Source organism: Mobula hypostoma, chromosome 12 (genome assembly GCF_963921235.1).
Source record: "Mobula hypostoma chromosome 12, sMobHyp1.1, whole genome shotgun sequence".
Lineage (NCBI taxonomy): Eukaryota > Metazoa > Chordata > Chondrichthyes > Myliobatiformes > Myliobatidae > Mobula > Mobula hypostoma.
The window spans coordinates 56,460,495-56,472,845 of record NC_086108.1 but is presented as its reverse complement, the minus strand read 5'-3'; the positions used below and the strand labels follow the sequence as shown (position 1 = coordinate 56,472,845).

At 39.4% G+C, this 12,351-nt stretch overlaps 1 protein-coding gene across 5 annotated transcripts in view; it reads right to left on the bottom strand.

The window, feature by feature from the left end:
* LOC134354828 (mesoderm induction early response protein 1-like) overlaps positions 1-12,351 on the bottom strand; it is a 50,633-nt gene that overhangs the window by 12,734 nt on the left and 25,548 nt on the right. For 4 of the 5 annotated variants that reach the window (XM_063064177.1, XM_063064181.1, XM_063064178.1 and 1 more), the window contains exons 8-10: positions 8,055-8,206; positions 3,002-3,083; positions 829-923 (exon numbers count right to left, since the gene is read on the bottom strand). In XM_063064177.1, coding sequence (XP_062920247.1) covers positions 829-923; positions 3,002-3,083; positions 8,055-8,206 — 329 coding nt within the window. The remainder of the gene's footprint in view (positions 1-828; positions 924-3,001; positions 3,084-8,054; positions 8,207-12,351) is intronic. The other variant, XM_063064179.1, reaches the window with a different exon arrangement.

The window sequence follows — 12,351 nt, the reverse complement described above, 5'->3', positions numbered from 1 at the left end:
AATTGCCTCTTACACACTGTCCGACCTCTAGCAGATCTTGTGGCTGAGCCAATGGATTCATCATTGAGCCCAGAAGAGCATTGACAAGCCGGAGAAGGTTGCAGTCACTATGAATGGACCACAAGAAACGGAGCCACAGTCACTTCAAGCCGGGCTATCTAGCCAAGTGCTAAACCATTGGCATTTTCCAATTGCAAAGCGATTATCTGACTACTAATTGAAAATTGTCCAGAAGTCTTTTGACACATGCTAAGATTGTGTGTACAGGGTATCAGCAGCACTTGCTAAAGGAATGTTCTATGTGGGGAGCTGCACGAACTTTCACGAGTCTCCCTGGTATAAAGGGCCAACTTAATTTGCACTCAGCCTCTGAGCAAAGTGCATAATGAATGTAGAGAATGAGCATACTAAGTTGACCAACTCCAGCACAATCTGGTTCAATATTACAGAAGAGGTTTTCAAATTTGAAATTGAACCTTTAAAGGCAGTTCTAATAAAACACCCACAAAAAATATCTAATTTTGTTGGCAATACTAGAAAATTTATGATAACCGCATGATAATTTTTCAAAATTTATCCATTTACAGGATGCATATGCATCAGTCAGTCAGTATTTATTCTCCCTGAACACAGGGTAAGCAATTAAAAATCAACTGTACATATAGGTCTGCCTATACCATGAGTTGTAGATGAGGCAAGAAAATGTGTGTGTTTTTGCTGATTGGCATTCCAAACTTTAGTTTCATATTTAGAATTATTGGTATTGTTCAATTAGCAACATTTATATCAAAAGGTCAAGATTGCAAGCTTAGATCCACAAGATTTTACCTTGTTGGCCTGGATCAAATGGAAATCTTTCCCATATGCCTTGAGACCCTGTTCAAAATTCCTACACTCTTCTTCACTCCAAATAGAGAGTTCTTCTACAACGAATGAAAATCTCATTAACTTAAAAGTGCCAATTACAACAGAATTCACAAGTATTTACACATTTCTTCTATATCCAATTGCATTACGTATTATGTGCTCAGTGTACCACTTGGATGACTATAAGTAAACAAAGATCACAGCCAAAGGCCTAATTTTTAATCAAAGTCATTCCATTCAATTTTGTTTTTAAAGTTTTAGCATATGGGAACACGTCCTTACGTCACGGCATCTGAATTAGATTCTAACCATATCTAACCATTGTAACTTTCAGTGACAAGCATTCAGTTTTCCCTTTTGATATTTTTCTCTCTTGCCGCTTTTATAGTGCAAATTTATTGGTACTAAATAATAGCACTCAACACTGGGAAGTTTGTATTGCCGAACATTTTGGATGAGGGAAGTGGAGAGGAAATAAAAGCTTTATTTTGATATTGTGATAGTAAACTTCGGTGTTCCAATGATTCATCTCTCATGGAAGTTTTAATTAAAAAATATTCTATGCTTTGTTAATTATCCCAAGAAAAGCTTTATTTTGTTTTTCATTGCCATGTTTGGGATAATGAGATTTCACGTTACTGGTACTCTGACATATTGATGAGACTCCCACTCCTACCTCTCCTTTTATCTTTTAAATGTAATCCATGGTCAGTTCCAAAACACATAATTCACAAAACTTTTAACAAAAAGCCAATCATAAGGATGCAAAACAGCAATCAAAATTAAATGTCAGCTAGAAGTTGCCAAAAAAATAGGAAGTGAATAAACTCTCCTGAATTTAGCTCTTGAGAAATATACATCTTACTAACAGCAAGGTATGAATTTAGCTTGAAAATAGACATGTGTTTTCAGAAAAAAAACTTTTTTCAGATTAAACTTTAGAAATATTAGAAACAACAGGAAAAATGTTCAAGACTTCTTGTAATCTTTCCTGACAAAATGTATCCAGAGCATCTCAAAGCAATGTTGACAGAAGCCTCTAGGACAAAAAAGCTGAAAAATTAAACATCGAATACAGTCCTCTGAAGCAGGTGAGAAAACAATTCTGGGTGCTCTAAAAAGCATTAAAACTTTGAATGTCTGACTGAAGTGTCTGTTAAACCAACAGGAAGTTTTATTACCAAATAATCTGTAACACAAACTGGGAGAATCTGAGATGTGAACTTTTGCCAAGCTAAGCCTGAAGGAGGAATGCAGTTCAATCTTTGAATGAAGAGCAAGGGTTGAGGGACCTAGAAAAGCATAAGGTAATATACATTTTTTAAGTAAAAATAAATCTGCTTAACCTCCTGATCCTGGACGCTGTCTGTGTGTATTTCCTCCGGATGCTCTGATTACCTCCCACATCTTGAGACGTGGATTGATACAATTTGCTAACCACTGCAAATTGACTTGGTCTGCAATCAGTGGTAGAGTCTGAGGTGAGTTGATGAGAATGTGGAGGAAATAAAACATATTTAACCTAAGCAGGTAGTTGGTTGTCAGCATGGACTCAGTATGCCTAAGAACCTGTTACCATGTTGTACCTTGGCCCAAAATGTTGACTGTTCGTTTCCACAGATGCTGCCCGACCTGCTGAGTTCCTCCAGTGTGTTGTGCGTGTTGCATTAATGACTGTCTATGCCTTTCGTTCTCTTTGAAAGTGTTTTCATTTCCTTTCTTCAACTTTTTTTAATACTCATGCTTTTAATAATTTTTTAGCCTCTGAATGTTTCCTAATGTTTGTTTCATATTTGGCTGTACTGCTGTGGCTTGGCTGATCAAGCAATATTTTTCTCTGACTGTAATACCAAAGGTGGGTGTTATAGTCTGCAAACCTGAAAATATAAAAACTTGTCAAGTGCTGTTGTCATGTTATATTGAACTGGGACAACTATGCCCATTAGATCAACACTGACGAGTCCAGGTATTGCATGTCCTTTCTTACCATATGGATCAGTAGCAGTCATTAGCAAGTTTTAGTCAAAGTCCATGATTTCATACCCAAGCTGAAATGGTATTATCATCATGCTATATGGTCATGCTGCCAGTTGCTAAAGAAACACTATATAATGGAAAATTAAAATGTTCTTACCTCTGGCTGCTTTCACATTAAATCTCAATCTTCGCAGTGCCTCATCTGTATCAAAGTTGCACTTAACCAATTCATACAATGCCTAAGACAAATAGAATTCACAAATCACAAATTCACTTTTCCAAATCAGTAACCAGATGTAAGTTTTTCATCTAAATCTATGTTTGGTGTTCAGAATTTGATGCACATAAATGATTTTAAAAGTGACAATCTATAGTTATTATTTACTATTATAGGTAATTACACACAGTTATTTCTAACAAATTAATTATAAAATATTGCCATATTATTGTGTTACTATTTGTGTTCTGAGTTTAATTTATAATAAAGTATCAAATTGTTACAGAAAAATTACAATAAAGCTAATAAACTTTAATGTGATACAAATGCTGAGTAGAAAACTAAAGATAAGAAAAACACCTTTCAGAATCTAGGAAACATTTCCATGTATAAGAGATAGCTGAGGTTTGGAACACCCCTCTATGTTTAGCAATCACTGCTTGATCAATTATTGACTTTACATTTGAGTAATATATTTTAATTAACCAGAAGTATGAAGAAGGGAAAGCAGGTTTATTGGGTTTGGTCATGGATCTGCCATAATTTCACTAAATGTCAGAAGAGAACAGGTTCACAGGCTGTATGCGTACTCCTTCAGTATAAATGTGTGCACAATATTGGTTGTCTCAAACATTCACCTAATTATGATGTGATTTGCTCAGCATTTATTTGACCTGATCTACATGCACTACATCTGTATGAGGTGCATCGAGCTGCAGTTCCCGAGACCATGTTAAGGAACAATAGCTGCAGCCTGATGACCTTCGGCTTATATGGGGAAAATGAGGTGACAGATAGGAGCTACAGAGAGAGAGTCACCCCCAAGATGCAGAATGCGATGGGGTAGGGGTGGGTGGGTGAGTGACTGACTGCCAGGAGAGGGAAAGGGAATAGGCAGCCAGTGCAGAGTCCCCATGGCTGTTCCCTTCAATAATAACTATACCACTTTGGATACTGGGTGGGGGGTGTGAAATGTGGTAACGACCTGCCAGGGGAAAACTGCAGTGACCAGCTTGCTGACACTCACTCTAGCCCCTGGCTCAGACGGGACAGGAGAAGAAGAGGAGTGCAGTAGTGATAGATTACATAGTTAAAGGAGAACCTGTGGATGTGAAAGAGACACCCTGATGGTATGCCTCTCAGCTGCCAGGGATGTCTCGAATTGGGTCCACAGCATTCTAAAGAAGGAGGGTGAACAGCTGGAAGTCGTGGTACATATTGCTACCAATACCATACATGGTAAAAAGAGGGATGAGGCCCTGAAGAGAGAATATAGTGTTAAGTAGAGAGCTGACAAGCAAGTACTCAAAGGAAGTAATATCTGGATTACTACCTATGCCGTGCAGCAGTGAGGGTAAGAGTCGGATGACTAGGCAGATGAATGTGTGGCTGAGTAATTGGCTCAGGGGGCAGGGTTTCAGATTTCTGGATCATTGGGATCTCTTCTGGGGATAACATGACCAGTACAAAAAAGTTGGGATACACCTGAACTTTACTGCAGATCTGCTACAGCTGTTGGGAGGGTTTAAACTAATTTGGCAGTGGGATGGGAACCAGAGTGATAGGGCTAAGGATGGGGCAGTTGGTATACAAGTCAATGCAATGTGTAGTGAGACTGTGAGGAAGGACAGGCAGATGAATGGGAAATATTGCATCAGTGTGATGAGTTAAAGTGTAACATGGGGACAAAATCCAAAAGGGTTATGAATACAGGACTGAAGGTGCTATATTTGAATGCGTGCAGTATACAGAATAAGGTAAATGATCTTGTAGCGCTATTAGAGATTGGCAGGTATGACATTGTGGGTATCACTGAGTCATGGTTAAATGAAGATCATAGATGGGAGCTTAACATCCAAGGATACACACAGTATCTAAAGTACAGGCAGGGTGGCAAAGGGGGTGGCTCTGTTGGTAAAAAAAAAAATGAAATCAAATCCTTAGAAAGAAGTGACATAGGATCAGAAGCTGTATAATCCATGTGGGTGGAATTAAGAAACTGCAAGGGTAAGAAGACCCTGTTGAGATGCATAAGCTCTACTCAGGCTTCCAGCCAGGTATAGGTTCGATTTTAATTGACGTTTTGATGACAAACTCCGGCATCTTCATCAGGGCTGATGCCTAGGCTGGAAGCTTGTGAAGAGTTTATGCGTCATATAAGCCAATAAAGCACTAGATCCTTTATCAACCCAACAGGAGTTATAAACAGGCTTCTGAACAGTAGTCAGGATGTGGGGTACAAACTACGAGATAGAAAGGACATATAAGGGCAATATTACGATAGCCATGGAGCATTTGTAAAATGCCTATGAGATGGCATTTTAGAGTAGCTTGTGGTTAAACCCTGTAGAAAAAGGCAATTCTGGATTTGGTGTTATGTAATGAACTAGATTTGATTAGGGAAGTTAAGGTAATGGAACCCTTAGGAGCCAACGACCATAATATAATAGAATTCACCCTGCAGTTTGAGAGGGAGAAGCTAAAGTCAGATGCATCATTATTACAGTGGAGTAAAGGGAATTAAAGAGGCAAGGGAAGTCCAAAACAGCAGAAAAGCAAAAGAGTGGGCACATAATATGGCAAAAATTAGTAGGAGGTTTGATGATTGGAAAGTTTTTAAAATCCAACAGAATACAACTTTTAAAAAAGCATACAGAGAGAAAAGATGAAATATGAAGGTAAGCTAGCCAATAATATAAAAGATACCAAAAGTTTTTCAGATACATTAAGAGTAAAATAAAATGAGGTAAGAGTGGATAATTGACTACTGGAGCATGCTGTTAAGAGAGGTAGTAACGGAAGATAAAGAGATGGTGGATGAATTTAGTAAATACTTTGTGTCAGTCTTCACTGTGAAAGACATCAGCAGCAGAATGTTGAGTATCGGGGAAAGAAGTGAGTTTACTTGCTGTTTCTAAGAAGGTGCATGGGAAGCTCAAAGTTCTGAAGGTAGATGGACTGCATGCCAGGCTTTTGAAAAAGGTAGCTGAAGAGATTCTGGAGGCATTAGTAGTGATCTTTCGAGAATCACTAAATTCTGGAATGGATCCAGAGGACTGGAAAATTACAAATGTCATTCCACTCTTTAAGAAGGGAAGTAGGCAAAATACAGGAAATTATAGACCAGTTCGTCTGACTTCAGTGGTTGAGAAGATGATGGAGTCCAATATTAAGGATGAGGTGCAAGGATAATTGTAGGCACATGATAAAATAGGACAAAGTCAGCATGGTTTCGTTAACGGGGTATCTTGCCTGTCAAATCTGTTGGAATTCTTTGATGGAATAACAGGCAGGATAGGATAGACAAAGGAGAATCAGTGGATTTTGTTTACTTGGATTTTCAGAAAGCTTCTGACAAGGTGCTAAACAAGGCTAAAGCCCATGGTATTACCGGGAAGATACTGGTGTGGGTAGAAGAGTGGCTGACTGGCAAGAAGTAAAGAATGGGAACAAATGGTGCCTTTTCTGGTTGGCTGCCGGTGACTGGTGGTGTTCTGCAGGGCTTGGTGTTGGGACCATCTTTTTTTCACATGATATGATGGCTTTGTGGCCAAGTTTGCAGACTGTATGAAGACAGGTGTAGGGGCAAGTGGTGTTGAGGAAGCAGGGAATTTGCAGAAGGACTTAAGACAGATTAGGAGAATGGGCAAAGTAGCAGATGGAATATAGTGTTGCGAAGTGTATGGTCATGCACTTTGGTAGGAGGAATAAAGGCATAGAGTATTTTCTGAATGGGGAGAAAATTCAGCAATCAAGAGTTGCAAAGGGACTTGGGTGTCCTTGTGCAGGATTCCCTGAAGGTTATCTTGCAATACCAGTTGGCAGTAAAGAAGGCAAATGCAATGTTAGCATTCATTTCAAGATAACAGTATAAAAGCAAGGATGTAATGCTGATACTTTTTAAGAAATTGGTTAGACCATATTTGGAGTATTCTGAGCAGTTTTGGATCTCTTATCTAAGAAAAGATGTGCTGGCATTGAAAAGGGTTCAGAGGATGTTCACCAGAGTGATTCTGGGAAAAGGGTTAAGTTATGAACAGTGTTTGATGGCTCTTTAGCCAGAGGGTGGTGAATCTGTGCAATTCATTGCCACAGACAGCTGTGGAGGCCAAGTCACTGGGTATATTTAAAACAGGTTGATAGGTTCTTGATTAGTAAGGGCGTCAAATGTTAATGGGGAATAGGTGACAGAATGGGGTTGAAAGGGACAATAAATCAGCCAGGATGGAATAACAGAGCAGATGATTGGCCAAATGGCATAATTCTGCTCCAATGTCTTATGGGTCTTACCATGATAAATGGCTTGCTAGGAGGAATAATTGTTTGTAGCTTGGCAAAGTAGGGCAATGAAACCCATATGGATTATGCTTTATACAGGTTGATTGCCATGTTTATAGACTGGAATTTAATTCCTGCAAGGGCCATAATAAAAGGTCTTAATTTGAAGTGATAGTAATTAGCCTACAGGCCAGAAAATGATACAAGAGGAACACAATATAGTTCTAGATTTTTGACCATACAACTGCTACTACAGATGTATGGGAGACATTCAAAATATTTATTTTCAGAGACTGCCTAATGTGGAAGCATAAGCTTCAAAGAGGATTGCTGTTGCTCACCTAGAAATCTTAAACTGTAATTGACTTATCTGAATGAGCTGTTTCAAACTTTAGTGAATTGAATTTAGTTGCAATATTTTCTAATAGAAAGAATGCCTCAGCAAGGAGCAATATAATAAGTAAAAGGCATTTTCACTACATTTTGAATAATTACTCCTTTTGCAATAATGTTAAACAAAGGTGAATGAATTGACTTCTTAATCTTTTTACAGTTCCTACCAAACGTATTGACCTTCCTAGTTACTTGAACTGGAATAAAAGGGATACTGGAAAATTTGAGACCTTCATTACTTTACATAATTCCAACTTTAACTGTAAACTAGTCTTGTTTAATATATAAAAATCAATTTTACAATTCAACATACACAACCAACCTGTTCATTGTCTTTTATATGCGAGCCTTCTGGTATTGCATCCAATCCCTTCTCCTCACCCGTACGCTTACTAGCATCACAAAGAAATTCCACCACTTTATTCTCAGGCAGAAAATCAGGATTCCACAACAACTGGTCTTCATTCTCATATACTAGACATAGATTTTTATAAGATCCATTAGTGCACAGTTTTACCTATGCCACATACTTGCGATCACTACGCATCTTACTTGGTTTGTTTTTAAATTAAAGGGCACTCCTATAAAAAGAACAAATTTCAATAGCTGACAAATAACCTATATGCTTCAATCTTTTAGATTATCTGAAAAAAACATTAAACAAATTGAAAAGAAAATAATGAATTGATCTTCCTCAGTTACAGCTTACACTGGCATAGAAATCTTGAGATGCTGTAAGGATTTTGATAATTAATCTAATCAACCACTCCTTACATGCAAATCCTGAAAAGATCATCAGGCTTTCTGATGACATGATATTGGTTGAATACACAATCCCACTCCCTTACAACACACTTTTTTGGACTTTGCCTTTAATCATGAACAAGCACATGTGTTGACATCCTTCTGATTCTTAATTGTGAAAGCTTACTGCAGCAGATAATCTAAAAGCCACAGCAGTATTCCTCAGTAGTGATACTGGATCAGCATACACAAAGTCAGCTCACTCAATTGAAACATGCAACGAAGCTAGAACCTTTCTAGGTCACCCGATTCAGAAGCTATATACAATGAAAGATGTTTCTAAGCTTTTCGATTCATTTGAATTGTCTAGTAAAGATCCAGCACACAAGTGAAAACAAAAGGAATGCTTTTGTTAATGTAAAAGGTTTACTTTTTTTAAAAAGCCTCAGAGTACCGCAGACATTTGGTCTTATGTCTTATTGACAGGTAGTTAGACAAGAATATTTCTGCGCTGATGGAGGTGAAAGAGGACTGAACACAATTATGATCTCTCTTTGACGGAGGGTGACATTTGCTATAAAACTCTAGTTCTGTAAAAGTGAATAATTAAAAGAAGAAATGCAAAACATTCTAGATACCAGATTGGAAATGTTCCCTGTGGATTACCATCCAGAATCCACTATCCATACTAAAGAATCCTGCTGTGTTTTTTATATCTATCCCCACATACATTAAGGCAAAAGGTATTTTCTCCAAAACGGTTCAGAACACTTGCCAGAACTAAGTGCTACAGCTTGCTCAATGGAAGTGTTTTCTGAAGCAAGCGAATTTCTCTGACATTTTAGCTAATTTGACCATTTTAGGACCCTAGAATTCTAAATTAAAACAGGATGATTCTATTGCTTGGCTAGGATAAAATGTTGCCCCATATTTTACACTTTGTTTAATGAAGTGAATGAAACAATGTCAACCTAATAAATTTCAAATAACTTAAAATAGTTATAAAACATTAAACACAGAAGACAAAGAGCATACCAGGTTGTTGCATAAATGCTGAAGTATTAAAAATTAAATGGCAGAAAAAGAAAAAAGAAAAATATTACTTAAACAAAGGGAACAAAGGGATACGAGGGTCTCGGAGCAGATTCTGCAAAGTTATATGATCAATAGAGCATATAATTAGCAAAGCTGACCAAATGTTATTGTTTACTGTGAGGGTTATTGAAATGCAAAAGTAACAGTCCATTGCCAAGTCAAGTACAGCATGCTAAGCACATGCCTGGATTAGCTGTGGCTAAAAGTCAAAGTCAACTTAAAAGCCAAAGAGAGGGCACATTAGAGCAAAAATTAGTGGGAAATTAGAGGATTGGGAAGCTTTCAAATAAACAGAAGGCAACTAATACAAAAATATGCTAGCCAATAATATTAAAGAGGATATCAAAAGTTTCTTCAGATAGATAAAGTATAAACGAGAGGTGAGAGTCGATATTGGACTGCTAGAAAACGATGTCAGAAAGGTTGTAATGGGGGACAAGGAAATGGTGGATGAACTGAATAAGTATCTTGCATCAGTCTTCACTAGCAGTATGGCAGAAGTTGAAGGTGTCAGGGGTCATGAAGTGTGTGAAGTTACCATAATTAGAGAGAAGGTTCTTGGGAAACTGAAAGGTCTGAAGGTAGATAAGTCACCTGGACCAGTGTACACTCCAGAGTTCTGAAAGAGGTAGCTGAAGAGATTGTGAAGGCATTAGTTAATGATATTTCAAGAATCACTAGATTCTGGAATGGTGCCAGAAGACTGGAAAATTGCAGATATCACTCCACTCTTCAAGAAGAGAGGCAGAAGAAAGGAAACCATAGGCCAGTTAGTTTGACCTCAGTGATTGGGAAGGTGCTGGAGTCCATTTGATTCTTAAGGATGAGGTCTCAGGGTACTTGGAGGCATGAATAAATAGGCCACAGTCAGCATGGTTTTCTCAAGAGAAGATCTTGCCCTTTTAGAACAGAGATGAGGAGGAATTTCTTTAGTCAGAGTGGTGAATCTGTGGAATTCTTTGCCACAGACAGCTGTGAGGGACAAGTCTTTATATATATTTAAGGCAGAGGTTGATAAGATTGGTCAGGGCATGAAGGGATATGGGGAGAAGGCAGGAGATTGGGGCTGAGAGGAAAATTGGATCAGCCATGATGAAATGGCAGAGCCCAATTCTGCTCCTATATCTTATGGTCTTATTATTGAACTGCTTGCTTAAAAAAGATATTAATGTGTTGTCGCAACACACATCAAAGTTGCTGGTGAACGCAGCAGGCCAGGCAGTATCTCTAGGAAGAGGTACAGTCGGCGTTTCAGGCCAAGACCCTTCGTCAGGACAAACCGAAGGAAGAGTTAGTAAGAGATTTGAAAGTGGGAGGGGGAGGGGGAGACCCAAAATGATAGGAGAAGACAGGAGGGGGAGGGATGGAGCCAAGAGCTGGACAGGTGATATGAGAGGATCATGGGACAGGAGGTCCGGGGGACCCAGAGGATGGGCAAGGGGTATAGTCAGAGGGACAGAGGGAGAAAAAGGAGAGTGAGAGAAGAATGTGTGTATAAAAATAAATAACGGATGGGGTACGAGGGGGAGGTGGGGCATTAGCGGAAGTTAGAGAAGTCAATGTTCATGCCATCAGGTTGGAGGCTACCCAGACGGAATATAAGGTTCCTCCAACCTGAGTGTGGCTTCATCTTTACAGTATAGGAGGCCGTGGATAGACACGTCAGAATGGGAAGGGGATGTGGAATTAAAATGTGTGGCCACTGGGAGATCCTGCTTTCTCTGGCGGACAGAGTGTAGGTGTTCAGCAAAGCGGTCTCCCAGTCTGCATCAGGTCTCGCCAATATATAGAAGGCCACATCGGGAGCACCGGACGCAGCATATCACCCCAGCCGACTCACAGGTGAAGTGTCGCCTCACCTGGAAGGATTGTCTGGGGCCCTGAATGGTGGTAAGAGAGGAACTGTAAGGGCATGTGTAGCACTTGTTCCGCTATGAACATTGACTTCTCTAACTTCCGCTAATGCTCCACCTCCCCCTCATACCCTATCCGTTGTTTATTTTTATACACACATTCTTTCTCTCACTCTCCTTTTTCTCCCTCTGACTATACCCCTTGTCCATCCTCTGGGTCCCCCTCCCCCCCACTGTCTTTCTCCGGACCTTCTGTCCCATGATCCTCTCATATCTCCTTTGCCAATCACCTGTCCAGCTCTTGGCTCCATCCCTCCCCCTCCTGTCTTCTCCTATCATTTTGGATCTCCCCCTCCCCCTCCCAAATCTCTTACTAACTCTTCCTTCAGTTAGTCCTGACGACGGGTCTCGGCCTGAAACGTTGACTGTACCTCTTTCCCTCTTCTTAGAGATGCTGCCTGGCCTGCTGCGTTCACCAGCAACTTTGATGTGTGTTGCTTGAATTTCCAGCATCTGCAGAATTCCTGTTGTTAATGTGTTGCCAGCAGTTACAGGAGGTTTGCTAGAATAACAACTGGAATGAGCAGCTTGTCTAACGAAAGACTGTACAGGCTAGGCTATCAGCTGGAATTTAAAAGCATCAGTGGGGATGTACAGCATACTTCTTCTGGTGGGGGAAGCCTAGAACTTGAGGTCACTATACTCAGATATCCTTATAATCTCCATTAAGTACAGAGAAAAAAGTAGTTTATCTAAACATGTTAGTGGGAAAGTAATTTGTGAAGATGATGCAAAGTGTCAACAAGGACATACTGGGCTACATGAATGGGCAGATAGGTTATAATGCAGGGAGGAAACTATTCATTTTATTAGGAAAAGAAAAGCACAACATATTATAAATGGCAAGCAATGAGCAAGGTCAATGTA